The 20222-nt window shown below is 38.7% G+C and overlaps 1 protein-coding gene across 1 annotated transcript; it reads right to left on the reverse strand.

Moving 5' to 3' along the window:
- Positions 1-4403: 4403 nt before the first annotated feature.
- LOC117421273 (RE1-silencing transcription factor A-like) lies at positions 4404-15232 on the reverse strand. The gene is made up of 4 exons (XM_059031889.1): positions 15065-15232; positions 12751-13639; positions 11147-11230; positions 4404-9583 (listed from the first exon to the last, which is right to left on the reverse strand). The coding sequence occupies exons 2-4, from the start codon at positions 13628-13630 to the stop codon at positions 7443-7445; spliced, it is 3105 nt and encodes a 1034-aa protein (XP_058887872.1). The 5' UTR covers positions 13631-13639; positions 15065-15232; the 3' UTR covers positions 4404-7442.
- Between the last annotated feature and the right edge of the window lie 4990 nt (positions 15233-20222).

A 20222-nucleotide genomic window follows, 5' to 3' on the forward strand; every position in this document is an offset into this window, starting at 1 on the left:
GGAAATCTAAATAAACCATGTCATATGCCTAATCTAAATAAACCATGTCTCCCAGGACATATAAGTATTTTTCCATTTTGGATCTTATTATAGTTTCCATAAGTTTACATATAATAGAAGTCAGGCTTACTGGTCTGTAGTTACCTGGTTCAGTTTTGTCTCCCTTTTTGTGGATCGGTATTACGTTTGCAATTCTTCAATTTGTTGGTACAACCCCTGTCTCAAGAGACTGTTGCATGATCTTGGTTAGCGGTTTGTAAATAATGTCCTTCATTTCTTTGAGTACTATTGGGAGGATCTCATCTGGCCCAGGGGATTTGTTTATTTTAAAAGCTCCTAGCCCCTTTAACACTTCTGCCTCTGTTATGCTAAAGTTATTTTAAACTGGATAGGAACAGGTCAGCATGTGGGGCGATTTGTCCGTATCCTCCTTTGTAAAAACTTGTGAAAAGTAATCATTTTATATATTTGCTGTTTTTTTCTCTTCATCTATGATTTTGCCATTTGTGTCTCTGAGACATTTTACTTCCTCCTTGAATGTTCTCTTGCTGTTATAATATTGGAAAAACATTTTGAATTGGTTTTAGCCCCCTTAGCAATGTTGATTTCTATCTCTCTCTTGGCCTTTCTAACTTCCTTTTTGACTTGCCTTTGCAGTTCCAAGTACTCATTCTGTGTTCTTTGTTCTTGGTCCCTTTTAAACATTCTGTAAAGTGTGTTTTTTTCTCTGGATATTTTTTTTAATTGATCTATTAAACCATTTTGACCATTTTGTTTTAGATTTTGATTTGTCTACTTTTGGGAAGTAATTGTTTTGCGCTTCTAGTACTACATTTTTTTAAAATAGCCATGCTTTTTCTGTGGAAGTGTTCTCTATTTTGCTCCAGTCTACTTCTGTTAGTCTCTGCTTCATTCCCTCATAGTTGGCCTTTTTAAAATTATAAACCTTAGCTTTTGTCGTTACTTTTGTGGTTTTAAAAAGCACTTCAAATAAGACCATGTTGTGAAATGTTGCATGGGGGAAACTTTGGGGGGGGGGGGGGGGTATTCAGATATGAGAGGTCTTCATCTAAAAATGGGGGGATTTTATGTCTTTTGACAGTGATGGACTACAGCAGTAGCCAATAGTGCATGCCTTTTACCATAAGTCCCGTCTACACTTGACCCCTCCATAGTACACACATGCACACTTCTGTACCGTATTGAAAATAGAAAATTGGAAAAATGCAGATTGTGTATGCCTCTTGATTTACATTTTTTTTAAAAATCAGAGAAATTCTACAGCTAAATTATGTAGTATTTAGCCTATAATCTATATACAGTTCCATTCCATATGTGGAGACACAATGCAAACTGAGTGAGAGTGGTCCAATTTAACTAACAAGACCTGGAAACAAGCAACAATGAATCCTTCTGGTTTGAGGTGTATGAGAAGTTTTTGACTGTGGTCAAGCTATCACACACTTTCACATTGTTGGTCAAGCTATCAGTGCTGAAAAATCACTTGCTTTGTCCACTGCAAATCTGTGCATTATTATGAATTACAAGATAAATTACTGTAGAATTCTGGAGAAATTACGTACCAAACTCACTCAGCTTACAGCTAACTTGAAACTGTTTGAGCTGAAAACAAGTAAAAGGTCTAATTTCGCTAATTGATCAGTTCAATTAAGGGTTTAAGTAATTGAGAACTTAGTTGGAATGAAACCAGCAGCCACAGTGGGTCCCCAGGACCAGGATTTGGAAACCCTGCTCTAAAATGTAAGACCTCAAAGAGACAGCATGCCTGTGTGGAACAAAGACCCGAAGTACTGCCGTTGTTCTGACAATCTAGATCTCCCCCTCCAAATAGGCTACCTAAATAGAACAGTACGAGGAAGCTCATTTGGAGAAGCAGAAATGACTGCTCCAAATGGGCTACCCTGAATTTTGATTGAAATGTACAGGTTGTAATCCACTAAAGCTGTTATAGTTAGACATTTTTGCTCGCTTTTTTCATTAAAGAATTAATTCCTCTCGATTTAAAAAAAAAAAAAAAAGATTGAAAAGGAGTCCGTTAACAGAAAAAGTGAGAACCTCTGATCTAAGACACTCAGTTTAAGTTCACATTTACGTTTTTTTTTTTTCTCAGTATTATCGTAAGTTGAATAATATAATATGCACAACGACGATTGCAAATGATTTGTTATGGAAACTGTTTTTTTCCAATTTACATAAATCCGTATCTTAAAAAACACAATCGGGCTCCCAAGTGGCGTATCAAGTAAAGGCGCTCCGCGCGGAGTGCAGGATGTGCTCTATAGCCTGGAGATCGCAGGTTAGAGTCCAGGCTATGTTACAGCCGACCGTGACCGGGGGTTCCTAGGGGGCGGCGCACAATTGGCTGAGCGCTGCCTGTGTAGGGAGAGCTTAGGTCGGCAGGGGAATTCACGGCTCACCGCGCATCAGCGACCCCTGTGGCCGAGAGGGCGCCTGTGGTTCTGCAGTGGAGCCGCCAGATCTGTGTTGTCCTCCGGCACTATAGGTCTGGTGGCATCGATGTGGATCTGCAGTGCGAAAAATGACAGCTTGGCAGGAGCACGTTTCGGAGGGCGCGTGTTCCAGCCGCCATTTCCCGAGTCGGCGGGGGGGTTGCGAGCGGTGAGCCGAGGATACAGATAATAATTGGGAATGCTAAACTGGGGAGAAAATCGGGGTAAAAAATTGGCGACGACTAAATTTAAAATAAAAAAAAAAACACAATTTAGTGATTGTACCTTGTTATGGTAGCTCAAATTCTGGAGGTGTGTCATATGATGTCAAAAATTGGATTGATGCATGCAGTTTGTGAAGGTAGCTCATTTGGAGGAGAGGCTCAGATTTTCAGAACACCTGTTTATATCAGAGCCTTTTCTTTGCATTTTGTATTCGAGTAATAAACAAGGTTCTTAGCATAGCAATAGTCTCTTAATGCTTTTCCAGACTTTTTCACTTCAACATTTTCTTACTATTAGTTCCTGTGCTGAAAGCAATAGGAACATACGAGGTCACAAAGTTTGTTATAGGTAACAAAGAACACAAGTGAAGTTTTGTATTACCTGTAATAGGGGGAATGAAATATAACGGCTTCACTTGAGTCAATGATGCATTCATTGTCTGATTTTTGTGTGCAGAATTGTGTATTTATGAACGTGGTATTTAATCAGATTTTTTTTTTTTAAATAAAAGTAATAAAAGACAAACATTTTGTCTAATGCACCCGCCTTCTCCAGCAGAGGGTTTTTTTTGTTTTTTTTTTAACCTCTTAACAGTAGGAGACTATTGGAAATCGGTTTGACATGCATACTAAAGTGCAGCCAGACAAGTGCCTCCATATATCCGCAGATTGCGATACTCTCAATGACTTGTGCTGGAGTGTGCTTACCAGGTTTAGTCACATGTGGGGTAGCACTTCTCAGATATACAGTATGTAAAAATGAAAGTGTGATGTATGGGCAATACTGAGGCAAATCATTAATGAATCTGGGATGGCTACGCATATTTAAAGGTCTAAGGCCTAAAGCTAAAGTACTGTTTCATTGGGCTTAACTTGTGTGAACACTATTAAAATAGTCTGGTTACAGTTCCTAGCAGCGCAATGGACTGTGGGACTTAATACGATAGTATCCCACCATGCACTGTCTGTTTACAACCTTGCAAATATGGAGCGCATGCCCATGGAAGACATTGCACTTCTTAGCATGAACATTATGGTTTTGTTTCTTAAAAACACAAGATACATTTTGTCATAATGTGTGTTTCATTTTGAACTCTGAAGTTCTTCTTGACCGATTTCATCGCTCCAGATATCAGTGTGCCCCAATTTTGGCATCTGATGTTGCTCCATGATTCTCCATTTTTCAACAAGACCCAGTATTGATAGTCGGTCTCAACTCCTTCCGACGCCTGTTCTGCGTATTGTATTTGTAACGTCCACGTGCCAAAACATATCAGAAAACATTTTGGGATATTGGGAAGATACACAAAAAATGATGTTTGGTTATTACAGAGTCCATACTCCTGACAAACCGCACCACCTAATGCGATCTAATTTAGAACTGGACTCAAGACTACCTGAGGTGGTCTCGTGTACAGTATTAAACACTGCGTAGAGGCTAACCATATTTAGCATTTTTAATACAGTTTAAAGGCACAGTGTGGACAGGGCATTATACAATTTAAAATTATGTTAAATATAGTCTGCATATCTTCATTTGGAATAAAGATATAGTATGTTTTTATTAGGAAACTAAATACACATACTGGCTATATGGAAGTTTGGGAAATTGTTTGTTTTCATTCAAGGAACCACTTTCTTTAACTTCATGTGCACTACAGTAACATTAAGTGATGGGTACTGGAACAAAAACCTGTAAAACACTTAATTCACCAGCTTTAGCGTTTATTTAAAAACTAAACACAGTGTTTATCTGCAGCAAGGAACAGTTCTGTACACCAGATAGCTCAATGCTCTGAAGCAAATGATCCAATATCCCTTTTTTTTTCACCAAACGTATACTAAAAAAAACAAAAACAAACAGGGCAATAGGCTACACACTTTGAAAAAAATTCTCCTTGAAAGCCATCATTAGATCATGCCAATAACCTCTTAATAAAAAAGGTAACTAAAGATATGCTTAGAAAAGTCCAATTATCTACTTTTTAAAACACAATTAAATGTGATAACTACATACTTTAATCTTAAATCCAATAATTTTTTGATATACGATAAATTACTTAAAATATGCACGCTCTCTTTAAAAATGTAATTTGGAGTACCCAATGCTAATTGTTTCAGTAAGCATTCACCTATCTGAACTTTTAAACCTTCAGCGAGGTTTTGAGTTCACTAGGAGGGGGGTCTGAGCACTACCCTTGCCGAATCCTCACATGCTCTTTAGAAGGTAACATTGGTACTGTCTAATATTTTCTGTAACAATGCAATGCTTTTATAAACAGGCAACTGGTGCAAAATGCTGTAAATGAAAATGTGGACTTTCTATACTACAACCTGATATTTAGCAGTCTTTAGATCGGTAATCAGGTGAACATCATTTTATTTGTTGTTAATTACACCACAGAAAAGGGATACCGTTTCATTTTACACCAGGAAGACAGCAACCGGAAATTACAGATATATTTTTTTGAATATAAGCATAATATGTAATACATAAATGAAAAACAGGTACAGTGTTTCTAACTTCAGAAAAGCTACAATGACCTACATTGGGATACAATAACAAATGTACAATGAGCAAATGTTAGGATATTTAGTTTAATAAACGTGAATAATCATCCAAGATTCTCATTTTCAACCATGCTAGAGCACAAGACATAAATGCCACTTTGCATGCACAAGTTAATATACTTCTAATGCTTTTCTTTCCTCCAAATGAGGAAAAATATATTTTATCCTACAGCTACTTACTTTGGTATTACTCTGAACAATATTGCACTGGCTTAGCTAAATAATCAACATTGCTTTAGATAGGTTGTCCAACATGATCAACCAAACTGAAAAGGAAATACGTATTAACACATTTTCTTTCATGTTCATAATACAGTATTTAAATTAATCCTTTACATCCTTTGTATTTGGATGACGTTACTTTTTTTTTTTAATCTGGTTTATCAGCATTTTTTTTTACTGTTTCTGAACTCAACCTGAGCATGAAATTCTGTAATGAGGCCGGGAGAGCGGGGGGGGGGGCTTTGTATATTAAGGCAACTTTTAATCAATTAACTTCTGAAGGCATTATTTTGTTTTAAATGATCTGTATACAAGCTTCTATGATTCATTTAACTTTCAGCAGCATTTCGTTTTTTATAGCATCATCGATCATGCCACTAGAGCAAGTCATTGTAGCATTCCCTCATGTTTGGTTCCTCATTCAAGCGCCTCTCTTGGAGGAATGAATGGACAACCAATGTCTTCAACAGCGAATAAAAAGCTGAAAAAACGCGAGTCCGTCAATGACAAGGAAAACAGCTGTCTAATACAAATACTTTTCTACATACAAATACAGTGTAGCAATATTGAGCTAACATTGAAAGTTACTGCAATAAAAGAACAGTGTTGTAATGTAACATACTGCAGGGAACATGGGTTTATTAAAAATAAAAAATAAAAAAGTCACAAACAAGCTGATTGTCAAAAGGCACAAAAAATATTCTATTTATCATCACACTACCGAAGCGATATGTCTATTTACAATGGTCATGCTATATAAAACCAGGAAAATACAAGAAAAAAAAAAATCTTTGGGTTTGATTCTCAACACACAAAAGTAAAAAACCCATTTTTCTCTATCCATAGAAAAAGAGAAATCTGTAAAAAAGATGGTTCCTATATATTAAAAATATATATTTTTAATATTTAGAGATGGTTTAAAATACCTCTGATGAATATACACCACTACTGAGGTGGTATATTTCAAATCTGGGTTTAGTTACAAAGAAGGTGAACGTTTGTAATTACCTCTTGAATGTTTCACAGAATGAATAGGTATTAAACTTTACACACGCACACACAAACTGCATTGTTTGCTTCAGAAAGTTATCTTTTCTTTCAATGAACTGTAAATGAAATGGCTGCAATTAATTATCTTTTGGCCAAAAAACAGGCTTTGTGTGAAAAATGCAGAATTTATCTGGCCATAGTATTTTAACAGGTAATGACGTATTTAATAAACCAGTTGGAATATTGAACAACATTGTACTGCTCATACTTTAGAACTACTTAACCATAATAAAATCCCAGAACCCTCTCATTTTTTCCCAACAATTTGATCAGTGAAATTAACATTTACAGTTCATTTTAACAAGCTAATAACCTGCCTAATAAACATACATACAGATGTTTACCATTTGAGGTAACCTGCAAGCATCATTTCTGAAAATCTAAACAGAAAAAGAAAGTTTAAAATATACATATTTTTTCCTTGACTACACTGCATAGATAATAGCACCAACAGATTTAAATGTTTGATACACAAACTGTATGAAATGTTTTTAAAGAACTGAAAAGTGCTCACTTTTAAAGAACTGAACAATATATCTAGAAAAATATTTTTTATATGGAAAACAAACTGGTTTTCATACGACTGTTTTGAAATCAAACAAAAATCTGTTCAGTGAAATGTAAAGTTGCAAGACTAACAAAGATATTTAATGTGTTTTCTTTAGTTGCAAAACATCCAGCAGTAACTGAAACTGCATTGAACTGCTAAAGTAAGCAACTTCCAAAAGATAAATACATGAATGGAATACAGGCGTCTTGGATAATTCTACAACCTGCATTGTTTCAGTAAAAAAAAAAAAGGAAAAAAATTATAAGCAAAAGTTCTTGGAAGTAAAGCAACAGCAACACCACCACCAGTCTGAGTTTGAGATATTTGTGTATGTCCCTCAGACCACAGGTTTGCCTACTGGTCCTCTTCCTCTGCTGCTGTCTCAAGATAATAGACATTTACCAAGTGGCGATTAAGATGCCTCCTATATTCACCTTCCACAGCAAACATACGATCACAGAAAATACAAACATAACTCTCCTGCGCTTGTCTGGTCTCCTCTGGGTTTGCTTTCGCCACCGTACTGGTCACTTCTGAAGCCGAGCCCACTCCTGAGTTTAACCCAGAGTCATCGCTCCCCTCAGAAACACTGTCACTGATGTCACTCCCATCATGGCTGTGAATGCCTTCGTCCTCCTCCACGTCCATGCTTTCAACTGGGGTTTTATCAGTTACAGAAGGAAGCTCCAGAGCAACTTTTGGGATCTCTAAAGGATCAGCAGTTTTTGAATCACTTTCTATGGCCACCCTGTCTGGCTCAACGGCTATCTCTTTGTGGGACTCATCTTGCTTATGACTGCGCTGGCTCTCAACAGCTTCCTTTGGTTCATTTGTTTCATTCTCCAACTCTTGTGCAATCTTGGCTTCTTCACACCGATGGTCCTCGGCAGGTTCTATAATATTTTTATGTTCGCTGGTATTTTCGGTTATTTTGTCTTCATGAACTTCAGTCAATTCCATATCCAGCACGCTCGCTTCTCCTTTAGAAGTCTGGTCGTCGTCACGGATGATTGGCAGCTCAGTTTCGGCAATCAACTGGTTTTGAACTTGTGTAAGATCATGAGAATCATCAGCCATACGTTCATTTGTTTCAACCTTTTCAGTTTTTCTTTCAGTTGAATTCCTTCCTGCCAACTGCTGCTTCTTGATCTTTTTATTCCTCTTCTTTAATTTAACACTGGATGGGCTAGATGTTCTCTTACTTAGTTTGTTTTTGGGGGGTTTTCTTTTACCAGATGATTTTTGTTCAGAAATACGCTTCTTGAACTTTTCACGGTTGACCTTCCGACCACTTCTTTTCTGGGGATTGATGTCTTTAAAAGTGACTTTCCTTTTCTTTCTTTCTGCTATGGAGGATGTGCATTTAACATCCTCTTTCATTTCAGCAGAATCCATTACATCTGCTTTTCTTTTTCCAGTTTTGGTCTTTTCAGATTTCTCTGCCATCTTTTCAGACTTGCCCAGCAGTTGCTCAGATTTCTCCATCAGCTTTTCAGATTTCCGTGCCAGCTTTTTAGATTTCTGTGCAATTTTTTCAGATTTCCCCACCGGCTTTTCAGATTTTATAGCAATCTTTTCAGATTTTGCTGCCATTTTTTCAGATTTGACCGGCATCTTTTCAGATTTTCCAGCTAGCTTTTCAGATCGAACCACCTGCTTTTCAGATTTCCCTGCTAGCTTTTCAGATCGGACCGCCATCTTTTCAGATTTTCCAGCTAGCTTTTCAGATCGAACCACCTGCTTTTCAGATTTCCCTGCTAGCTTTTCAGATCGGACCGCCATCTTTTCAGATTTCCCAGCTAGCTTTTCAGATCGGACCATCTTTTCAGATTTCCCTGCTAACTTTTCAGATTTCCCAGCTAGCTTTTCAGATCGGACCACCAGCTTTTCAGATTTCCCTGCTAGCTTTTCAGATCGGACCACCAGCTTTTCAGATTTTTCCGTTTTCTCAGATGTATTTTGCCTTTTGTTGCTTGCTTTACTGTTTTCCTTACTTAACTTACGACTTCGGGTAGTGATCTGATTCATGGTACTGGAACTGGCTGTTTTCTCTCTTTGGACCTCATCCTTTTTCTCTTCTTTTTCTGTTTTCATACTCGAGTGTTTTTCCTGATCTTCCTCAGAATTTGTTTGCCAATCTTTGGCTTCTTCAAGGTCTCCTTCAAATAAATTCTCTGCTTCAGCTTTTTTGGTCCGCAGTCTCACCTTTGACACATCCATCGTAATATCATTGCAGCCGTGGTGCCTTGACTTGATGTGATACTGCAGATTACACTTCTTTGAAGCTGCGTAGTCACAGACTGGGCATAGGAACTGTCGTGGATTAACATGGAGCTCCACGTGTTTTTTGTAGTTGCTGCGATCTGCTGTTTTGTATTCACAGTGTGGACAATTTAATGGTTTGGGTCCATTGTGAACTTGCCTGGCATGCCGGGTGACTTCATGCTGGTTTGAGGCCACGTAACTACACTGATCACATTTGAATGGTTTTTCACCTGTTTAAAGAAAATAAAAATATATTTATGTAAATAAAATGGTTTACAATTCAAAATTAACAGTATTTAGAAGTATAATGGTTTTCATTGTACTTTAATCTCAATTCACCTTTTACAGCACAAACACAAATTTGTAATAAGAGGGAATACCTTGTCAATGATTTAAAACAAGTAACTGCTTCAAAGCTATCATTGAGTTATTTTAGAATAACCACTTTCATACAGTATTTGGCAGATGGTTTACTGGTAAACAGAAAAGTATCAGACACCAAGTATAAAAATACATACCAACAACTGCCAGCTTACACTTTTAATAAGTGACTGGAATCCATAACCAACTGGTCCACTGAATGCATTGAATGCGATAGAAAATGCAAATTAACATAGTGATGAACAGAGGCTATGTACATAAATTCTATAATAAATTCTCTTCTATAAAAGTCCATAATAAGAATATACTGGTATCATTTATTCTATAAGACTGAATAGCATATTTCCCACTAGGGATATTCTTAACACAAATCAGGTGTCAGTATCATAAAAAAAAATAGGCAACAGCCAGAGCACAGTCAGAATAATACACTCAGGTGCCAATCAGGTGTCACTGCTGTGAAAAGAGTATACAAAATGTTACCCTTCTTGTAACAAATAGTACCCACAATAGCTCAGCCAATCGGGTGTCTGTAGTGTGAAGAAGTCAGATAAATGTCCATGCAAAGTTTAATCAGATTAGGCAAAGTTGTTCTGTTTATATAGCCTTCATTACCCCCAAACATTAAGAGACCAGTCTCATTGCAAGTATAGGCTACCATGACACCTTTAATAAACTGGATGAGCTGTTTTCAGGATGTAAAAATGTATGTCCGATATACAGGCGACTCCACTACCCATTCAGTGACCATTAATAAAACACCACTCTATACACTAACCACTACTCCACGTGGGCAGCAGTGTGGAGTAGTGGTTAGGGCTCTGGACTCTTGACTGGAGGGTTGTTGGTTCAATCCCAGGTGGGGGACACTGCTGCTGTACCCTTGAGCAAGGTACTTTACCTGGATTGCTCCAGTAAAATCCCAACTGTATACATGGGTAATTGTATGTAAAAATAATGTGATATCTTGTAACAATTGTAAGTTGCCCTGGATAAGGGCGTCTGCTAAGAAATAAATAATAATACTCCAAACATGTGAAATGGGCAGCTGTGCACACACACAGGGGATTATAGCCAACACAGAAGTAGACTGATTGAGAGAAAGACAATAGTAGTTGTGAAATACAATTACTTTTAATACAATTACTATTAATACATATGTTTTAATACATATTCTTAGTGAATATCTAATTTATTGCTCAAAGCTATGGAGGCACTGTGGAATAAGTCTATGAAAATCATTCAGTTTCAATACTGATTTAAGCATATAAAACTTCTTAGTTGAATGGATACACAAATTTAAAACATGTTTTTGGGACAATAAACTAATTACTGTCGCTAAGCTAATCTGCTTTACTTTAAACCACATTTGAGGGCATAAATAGGATACTGTACATTTTCTTAATACTAACCTGAATGTGTTCGCATGTGTCTGGTCAGGTGAGTTTTCTGGGAGCTTGAATATGGGCAGTGTATGCACCGATAGGGACGTTCACCTACAAATAAAATAAAAATAAATCCCATAGTTAATTCATTTAAACCAGGTTTTACAATAATAAATTTTTTTGTGAAATTAGAGGCCATAAAAGCACCTTACATTAACCAAAACAAAACAAAACTAACAGGATTTCTTTAAAACAGTATTCTTGTTTTTATTTTTTACAATAAAAAAAAGGAATTGAAAAAATTAAGCAATACTTTCCAATGGTTATCTCAAATGACAAATAAAAACGGTATTTCGCTTTGTATCTTCTAGCCAGGTCTTAATTCAGGCTTGCGATTACCATTATCTCGTGGTGAACATTTCCACGTACTGCACTGGTACTGCTAAAGAGCAGTCTGGTTCAAACTGTGCCAGCCCGACTGTCTGTTGTTTTGAGTGCACACTGACTATCACAGCATTTACATTACAGTGGAAGAAAGCATGGCTAAAATGACTGCAGAGACCATTTAGCCAATCAATAAACAAAGGGTAAATAACACGTGGTTAAACAAACAGTTTAAACAGTCTGAATGAAAAGAAGCTGTTTCGGGCAGGCAATTGAATATGCTTTGATGCCTCAGCAAACAACTGACCTTCATTTCAGATGATTACAGTTTTTCAATAGGTGTAAGGGGAGTTGGACAACAATCTGCTGCACAGATTCACAAAAAAAACAAAAAACACAAGCATAGGATTATTTGCTAATGAGAAACTTTGATTTAAATAAATAAGAAATAATCTTAAAATACAAATAGGGTTAAAATGTGAATTTATTGACACAGTAATGGAAAACAAGGGTACTCACCTTAATATACAGGTTTCACAACAATGTGATTGGAAAAGTTTGCCTCATTATGCTAGGGTTTTAAGATCCCTAGCAGTACTGCAAAGTGCAAGTTAAAGTTTCTTGAATAAGGTCTCAAAGGTATATATACACTACTGCCCTGTCTTCTACAGAACTATAATTTTTATACATCATAAAAGCTAAAGTTGCATACTGATGTCCCCTTTGCTCATGCAATTTTTTGTTTTGTTTTTTTTTTAGAAAGGGGAACAGGATTTCTTTAAAACAGTATTTTTGTTTTTAAGTGACTTTCTTCCAAGAAGTATTTACAGTAATAAATGAATTAATACATACATTGGAGTGCTTTACAGATTAGTGAGGATCAATTTCAGATAAGATTTATAATGATCAAGTAAATTCTGCTAGCCAGTTCATTATTTGTCTTTTTTTTCAGAAGCCATGATTACAATGTTAGAGTAAAGGACTCTCATTATGGGATTGTGACTATATAACTGAAGAACATTGGTTATTCACATTTACCTAATCTTGTTGTGACAGGCAAAGCAATAACCTCAATACAAGGAACCCAGTAACCACGAGTTAGGATTAGTAACCAATTTACTGTGAGAGTTGCCATCTTGCACATTACACAACAACTGCATTTCTTACATCCTCCCAGAAATCTGATTAGAAATCAGTTAAAGGAGTCTGTGAACATGGTTCTCAAATGAATCTATCAGTAACCATACCTGTGTGAGTCCGTATGTGCTGAATGTAGTTGTTCTTTCTGTCTGAGAAGTAGGAACACTGGCAGCATGTATACACTTTCTTTGGGAAATGGTTCCTCAGGTGCTTCTTCCAATGGTACTCGCTGACTGTGGTGTAGGAGCAGATGGTGCACCTGAACACTCGTTGATCATCACCGGCTTTGTTGTGATGCCTCAGATGAGCCAAGTAGTGGTCGTACCTATTGGTATTGTACCCACATCTATCACAGCGAATTGGGCCTTTGCAGTTTTCTCCATCTTCAGAATTATCTTCTGGTTCTTTGGAATGTGCTGACTTCCCAGCATTCTCTTGCACAATGAAGTTTTTGGCACTATGGACTGTGATGTGATGAACAAACTCCTCTTCGCAGTCTGCTTCAAACTGGCAAGGCTTGCAGCGGAAAGGCTTGGATCTTTTGCTTTTGTCATCAAAGCACCCAAAGATTTCTTTGCCTCGCAAGTCTATCATTGAATAACAAGACTGGGGCGAGCTGGTAAGACTGTCCTTGTCTGATCCTACTGTTTTCTGAATTTCTGCAGGCATTTCTGGTTCACTTTCATCTTCAGGCACTCCTTCATAATCATCATCATCATCATCATCATTATCTTCTTCCTCATCCTCCTCGCTGTCGGACAAGCTATTGCCCACAGTCTTCAGCTCTGCCATCTGCTTATCTTCATTTAGATATTCACAGCCACCAACTTCAGCAGTGAGAGCAACATTTGCCAGCATAACCAGCTGAGGTGCTGGAAGGTTGGTCTTGGGCAGTTCGTTGAGGCCATACATGTCGTCACTTAATGGCATTCCAATTGTTGAGGAAAACATGCTGGCCCCAATTGAATGTCCAATTTGAGCAGCCATGCCAGTGTCCTGAAGATACAAAAAAAAATAAAAAATACATAAATAACACATAAACGACACTGGAAACACACAAATGCAAAAATATCTTTAGTGAATGCATATAGCTTAGAATTGTGATGCAACACTAACGAATATTAAAATGTGAATCTTTAAATAACAAATGAAATAGCTTAAATGGTTAAAGTATTACTTTACATAATTTTACATACGGCTTGTGGCTGTTTTTTTTTTTTTTCTCTCCAAAGAGAGGGGGGTTGAGGGGGTTGAGAGGGGTGGGGGCGCCCGCGCACGCTTAACGACTACACTGCAGTAAGTTGGAGAACATTTCACCTACTTATAACCATTGACATTGTTTTTATTATGCAATTAAATTCTTAGAACTGCATTCGTGTACTTAAAACGTGCATTAACACCCCACCCGCCCCTTGTGCTAAACTGCAAACACCATTGTTAGTTTGTGCTCACATTAAGTGAAACAGGACAAATACAAAGTAAAAACTTTCCGGACTATCCGAAATTAGGCCCTTGCGTTTGCATGTTAGAAATGTGCTTTCGGCCATTTTACAGCATTCCAAACGGCACTAACAAGACCGTACAGTGCACATGAAACACACTTAGAAAAAACAGGCAAAACATAGCGTTATGGTGTTAAACTACTCACAGGTTCAAATCAATAATTAATTTGTTTGTTAATCTCCCATATTTAGGTCGCTTTCTATTTTACGTTAAATTGTAATACTTTATTACGCTTTTTGCGTGGTATGAGACGAATGCAACTCGGTTTTTAAGTTAACCACGCCAGATCACATAAGTTCCTATATAAACTAAGGCTTTTTTTTTTCGTTTGAAACCCTTTTCGTTTAGAGGAATTATTTCTCCCCTCGCCCAACCACAAGGTCAAACTTTTTATCAAGTCTTAAACAGTAAACAATTATGTATTAGTACATTTAGCAAGACACTCCCCTCCAGAAACACACAACAGATACTTATCTAATCGAAAAAAAACTATTTTTTATAAGTGATCTCGAGTTCGGAAAAAATCGCTGTCCAACTTGATTCCAGGGCCCTTTCCTTGACTGCTCCAAACTCGGCAAAGTAAACATCCCCTTTCCGGAAACTGGACAGACACTCTTCAACAAATTCAATTAAATAACTAATCAGGCGAAATGCGCTTAAACACAGTCTTATAAAGTTAACATGTATTTGAAAACTTTTTTTTTTTTACTTGTACCTCGACTTTTTGTGTTAGCCGTGGTACTGATCTCTCTAAGAAACCCGATCTCTTGTGCTTAAAATTAAATCAGCCCTGGACAGCGCCTCTCCCTTTTCCGCGAGCAAACCCTCCATTTTTAAACACTTTTTAGAAGTTTTCTCTTGTAAATCGCCAGACTGTTCCAGCACCCTTTCGTCGTTTTTGTTAAGTTTGGTACTTACCGTTCGATTAGGTGCTCTTTTCTGAGACTTTTAATTTAGATTTATTTCACCTTTTCGAGGCAATGTAGTTCCAACAGCTACAAGTCCCCACATTCCACCACATAAATCTCTTCATAAGGATCGCTGACGTCAGTACGGGCTCGCCTCCTACCCGCAACTGACACGCCACACAGTTGGGTTTAGGAAGCATGGCTTATGATTGATTTATCCAAATTTATGTGTGTAACAAAACTATAAGCACTGCTAACTTTAAGATAAATAAATCAATAAATGAGTGTGATTTAGAGAACTTTTGCGGTTGTATGTTGTCATTAGTATAGTTACATATATTTTGTGTTAAATAACTACATTTATATAACAAACACTTTAAACATGTAAATGTTTGCACAGTATAAAAACAGCATTTATTGCACTAAAAAAACCACACTACTGTATATTTGATTCTTCAATTTAAATCATGTTTTGATAAATGATGTTGCTTCTGAGGGTTTGAGTTTATTTTTACATTTCAAAAACCTATTCAACCTTACTGAACGTCCTTGAATTTTCTCAAAACAGTTACACTTTTGTTATTAATGTGTTAAAAAAAAAAAACAGCAACTGTTTTAAGAACATTTGACCATTATCTCAGAAAAATTGTAAATGATAGAAGGAAATACCAGTCTGGGACAACCACAACACTTTAATTTTATTACACAAAGTTTCAATTATGTGTTTGATAACACCGTGTAACAATTTTTTTTTTGTTGTTGTTCCTGGGTAGTAAGAGTTATTTCCTAATTGCTTATGCCTCAAAAGTATAGAAAATGGCTATTATTCCCCACAAACTTTGCTTTTGTGACCAGGACAGTGATATTTTGAAATTTACCTATTTTCCAGAACATTCCAGATAGATTCAGTGCTGAGTAAACTTGGAGTAACTTCTAGAACTTTCTAGAACTTTCCAGTAATATAAATAGTAGTATAAATACAGGGGCCTTAAGCCCACCAGTTCAGTTTAGTTCCAGCTGCCTAAGTGGATACATATCTGCATTTTTCTGAGATGGCATCAAGGTCATAGGAGACTTCAAAATGGTGGCATTCCTGATGGGTCTCCAAGGCGGTTTTACCAAGTTTCCCTGCTATCTTTGCCTTTGGGACAGCAGGGACACCAAGGCGCACTACCACAGGCGGGACTGGCCACAGCGGACCGAGTTCTCTGTGGGGAGGAACAACGTCAAGTGGGAGCCACTGGTGGACCCCCGGAAGGTGCTGATGCCACCACTGCACATCAAACTGGGCCTTATGAAACAATTTGTCAGAGCTCTAGATAAGGAGTCGGCAGCCTTCAAGTACCTTCAAGACTTCTTCCCTAAGCTGTCTGAGGCAAAGGTCAAAGGCGGTGTCTTTGTCAGACCACAGATAAAGAAGATCCTGGAGTGCAATGAATTCCCCAAGAAGCTCACTAGTAAGGAGAAAGCGGCTTGGAACAGCTTTGTCGCAGTGGTTCGGGGCTTCCTGGGCAATCACAAGGCCGAAAACTATGTGGAGCTGGTTGAGACTCTGGTGAAGAACTACGGCACAATGGGCTGTAGGATGTCCCTCAAAGTCCATATCCTTGATGCTCATCTTGATAAATTCAAGGAGAACATGGGAGCGTACTCGGAGGAGCAAGGCGAGCGCTTCCACCAGGATATTATTATTATTATTATTATTATTTATTTCTTAGCAGACGCCCTTATCCAGGGCGACTTACAATCGTAAGCAAAAACATTTCAAGCGTTACAATACAAGTAATACAATAAGAGCAAGAAATACAATAACTTTTGTTCAAGTAAAGTACAAGTTTGACAAACCACAATTCAATAATACAGCAGGTAATAGTGATAGTTACATCAGGATATGATTAAATAGTGATAGTTACATCAGGATGTGATTAAATACAAAGTACTACAGGTTAAAAACTTGGCAGATTACAGTATTCTGAAGTACAGGATTAAATGCAGTAAAATAGGGGCTGATAAGAGCAAAATAAAGCACATTTACATGAAGGGTGATAGTGTCCCAGGATACAAACAGAGGAGTTCTACAGGTGCTCTTTGAAGAGGTGAGTCTTAAGGAGGCGCCGGAATGTGGTCAGGGACTGGGCAGTCCTGACATCTGTAGGAAGGTCATTCCACCACTGCGGAGCAAGGGTGGAGAAGGAGCGGGCTTTGGAGGCAGGGGAGCGTAGCGGTGGTAGAGCTAGTCTTCTAGTGCAGGCGGAGCGGAGAGGTCGAGTGGGGGTGTAGGGAGAGATGAGGGTCTGGAGGTAGCTGGGTGCAGACTGGTCAAGGCATCTGTAGGCTAGTACAAGAGTGTTGAACTGGATGCGAGCGGTGATCGGGAGCCAGTGGAGCGAGCGGAGTAGTGGAGTAGCGTGGGCGAAGCGAGGCAGAGAGAACACCAGGCGGGCAGCAGAGTTCTGGATGAGCTGGAGCGGACGGGTGGCGGACGCAGGGAGGCCAGCCAGGAGGGAGTTGCAGTAGTCTAGGCGGGAGAGTACCAGGGCCTGGACCAGGAGCTGGGTATACTGGACTTTGAACGCCGCTACCAAGGACAGTATAACGAGAACATGATGGGAGACTACATTTGGGGGCTGATTCGTGAAAGTGATTTACAGTATAATCGTAAATCTTGAAAAACTACTCACTTCTAAATCTTTTGTAGTCATTTTTGTATTACTTTAGTATAAATACATGTTAATTTGGATTTATATGTTGTTTTTTTCTGACTTTATGTGAACGAAAAGACACAAATTCGCCTGTTTTCTCATTGGAAATAGGTAAATTTCAAAATATCACTGTCCTGGTCACAAAAGCAAAGTTTGTGGGGAATAATAACCATTTTCTATACTTTTGAGGCATAAGCAATTAGGAAATAACACTTACTACCCAGGAACAAAAATTGTGTTACATAGTGTAATATATCAATATTAATTAGAAGCTGATGTGCCGTTTTCTCTCAAGGCTAAAAAGTTATTTTGCTTTGAATATTTTTCATTACATGCCACGTCTCATCTATACTCTTCTTCCTAAATAAGGTCTGAACCCTGTAGCAATGTTAATTATCTGTAACAAGTTGCCCTTCCCCCTCCCAGCCTCCAACAACTGGTAAAGTAATTAAGATGCAATTAGGGCCCAACCAAGTGTAGGCTTATGAAGACGCCGACGCTGCCAGCCTATAGCTGGCCCCTGGAAGTTGTGTGTGCAGTCTACTACTCCAGGGGGGGCTGGGTCCCATCCCCTCGGCTGTGCTCTCCCAGGATGCCACCGCCAGGTTGCAGGCACAGTCGTGGTGCTGTCAGCTGCTTCTGGGGGGGATTGGACCCTGCCCTGCCAGCTGTGCTGTCGTGTCCTCAGTGCTGCGACCATCAGTCAGGGTGAGGTGCGGTGCATCTTCTGCTGGCTGGACGAGCCCTTCAGTTCTGCGTCATCGTGCCATTCTGCGTCGTCATGCTGTGCTCCCTCCTGTTCCGCTGACCTGCCTGGACGAGCCCTGCCATTCTGCCTCGGGGTTCTGCTCCTCTTCTCCATCCAGCGAGGCGACCTGATTCCGCTACCACCCTCTGGAGAAGCTCTGTTCCTTTGCTGGCATCCACTTGAGCTGTAATGGCATGCCGGCTTCGGTTAGGTCTCCCACTGGCTCCCTCTCTTCGTACTCAACGCTTTTTGTTCTGTCCCGCTTCTGATCACCAATGAAACGTCAAGGGAAAAATGGAACCAGACGACCACAGCAAGATCTCATTCGCTAAACAGCACACTTTATTTAGCAAGGGTCAACACACAACAACACAGCCCACAGCAGCGTGCAAGCGGCGCTTTTATACACATGCATAGGCACTCAGGACATAGACAAAACATGGAATAGCGACTCAGAATGATACAACACATAACACTGAATACAGATCGCTACAATATACACAGGTGACACCAGGATTAAATACCACAACTTTTCTTTCCTGTTTTTTGTTTATAGTTTCCGTGCTGAGCAGTCCAACTGGGGCTTAGGGCAACGCAACAAGATGCACAGACTTATGTGAACCTACAGTGCTTCCCAACCCATCACCAAACCACTGCAACAGGTTGTATTCTCGCAGAGTATCTGCATCTGTATGCATTTTGTATTCTCGCAGGATATCTGGGTCTCTATGCATTTTGTATTCTCGCAGGATATCTGGGTCTCTATGCATTTTGTATTCTCGCAGGATATCTGGGTCTCTATGCATTTTGTATTCTCGCAGGATATCTGGGTCTCTATGCATTTTGTATTCTCGCAGGATATCTGCGTCTCTATGCATTTTGTATTCTCGCAGGATATCTGGGTCTCTATGCATTTTGTATTCTCGCAGGATATCTGGGTCTCTATGCATTTTGTATTCTCGCAGGATATCTGGGTCTCTATGCATTTTGTATTCTCGCAGGATATTTGGGTCTCTATGCATTTTGTATTCTCGCAGGATATCTGGGTCTCTATGCATTTTGTATTCTCGCATATAGTTCCACCATATTCTAATTATGTACTTTTAATAACTTGTACTAATAAGAATGTCATTAGCAAGTTTCATGATAATATATAAGCAGTTCTCTAGATATATCTAAAACGATTTGACATACTGTGGCAAAGTGGTTAACAGTGTGCAGGCGCAGGTGATCAATAATCAGACAAACAACGCTAATCCAGGTGCAATGGTGGTTTATTTTTAAATCCAATGGCCTGATGGCAAACAGCAGTAAACAATAAACAATGATAAGCAATACAGTGGCGTGTATTGCTTTATTTATAATCCGCGGGTTGGCCCCAAAATAATAACAGTCCCGTTTCAGTTCACCCACACGTAACACAAACACAAACACAAACACCAGTCCACAGTGCATGCTCTAGTGCTTGTAGTGAATACAGTTCTTTGTGAAACAAAGTGCCGTGATGTTGATCCGGGTTTAGTGCTGGCCTTTGGTGACAGCCCTGTATCGTGTTAGCCGTCTAAATAACAATACAACAGTATTTTAAAAAACGACAAACAAAACAAACAAAACACTCACGGTTCACAATACAGTTTCTCGTTTTGGTCATGCAATTTAACCATTCACAAAGCAACAGATCACATCATTACGTCCCCTTAAATACCGTCAACCATGAC

This window comes from Acipenser ruthenus, chromosome 1 (genome assembly GCF_902713425.1).
Source record: "Acipenser ruthenus chromosome 1, fAciRut3.2 maternal haplotype, whole genome shotgun sequence".
Lineage (NCBI taxonomy): Eukaryota > Metazoa > Chordata > Actinopteri > Acipenseriformes > Acipenseridae > Acipenser > Acipenser ruthenus.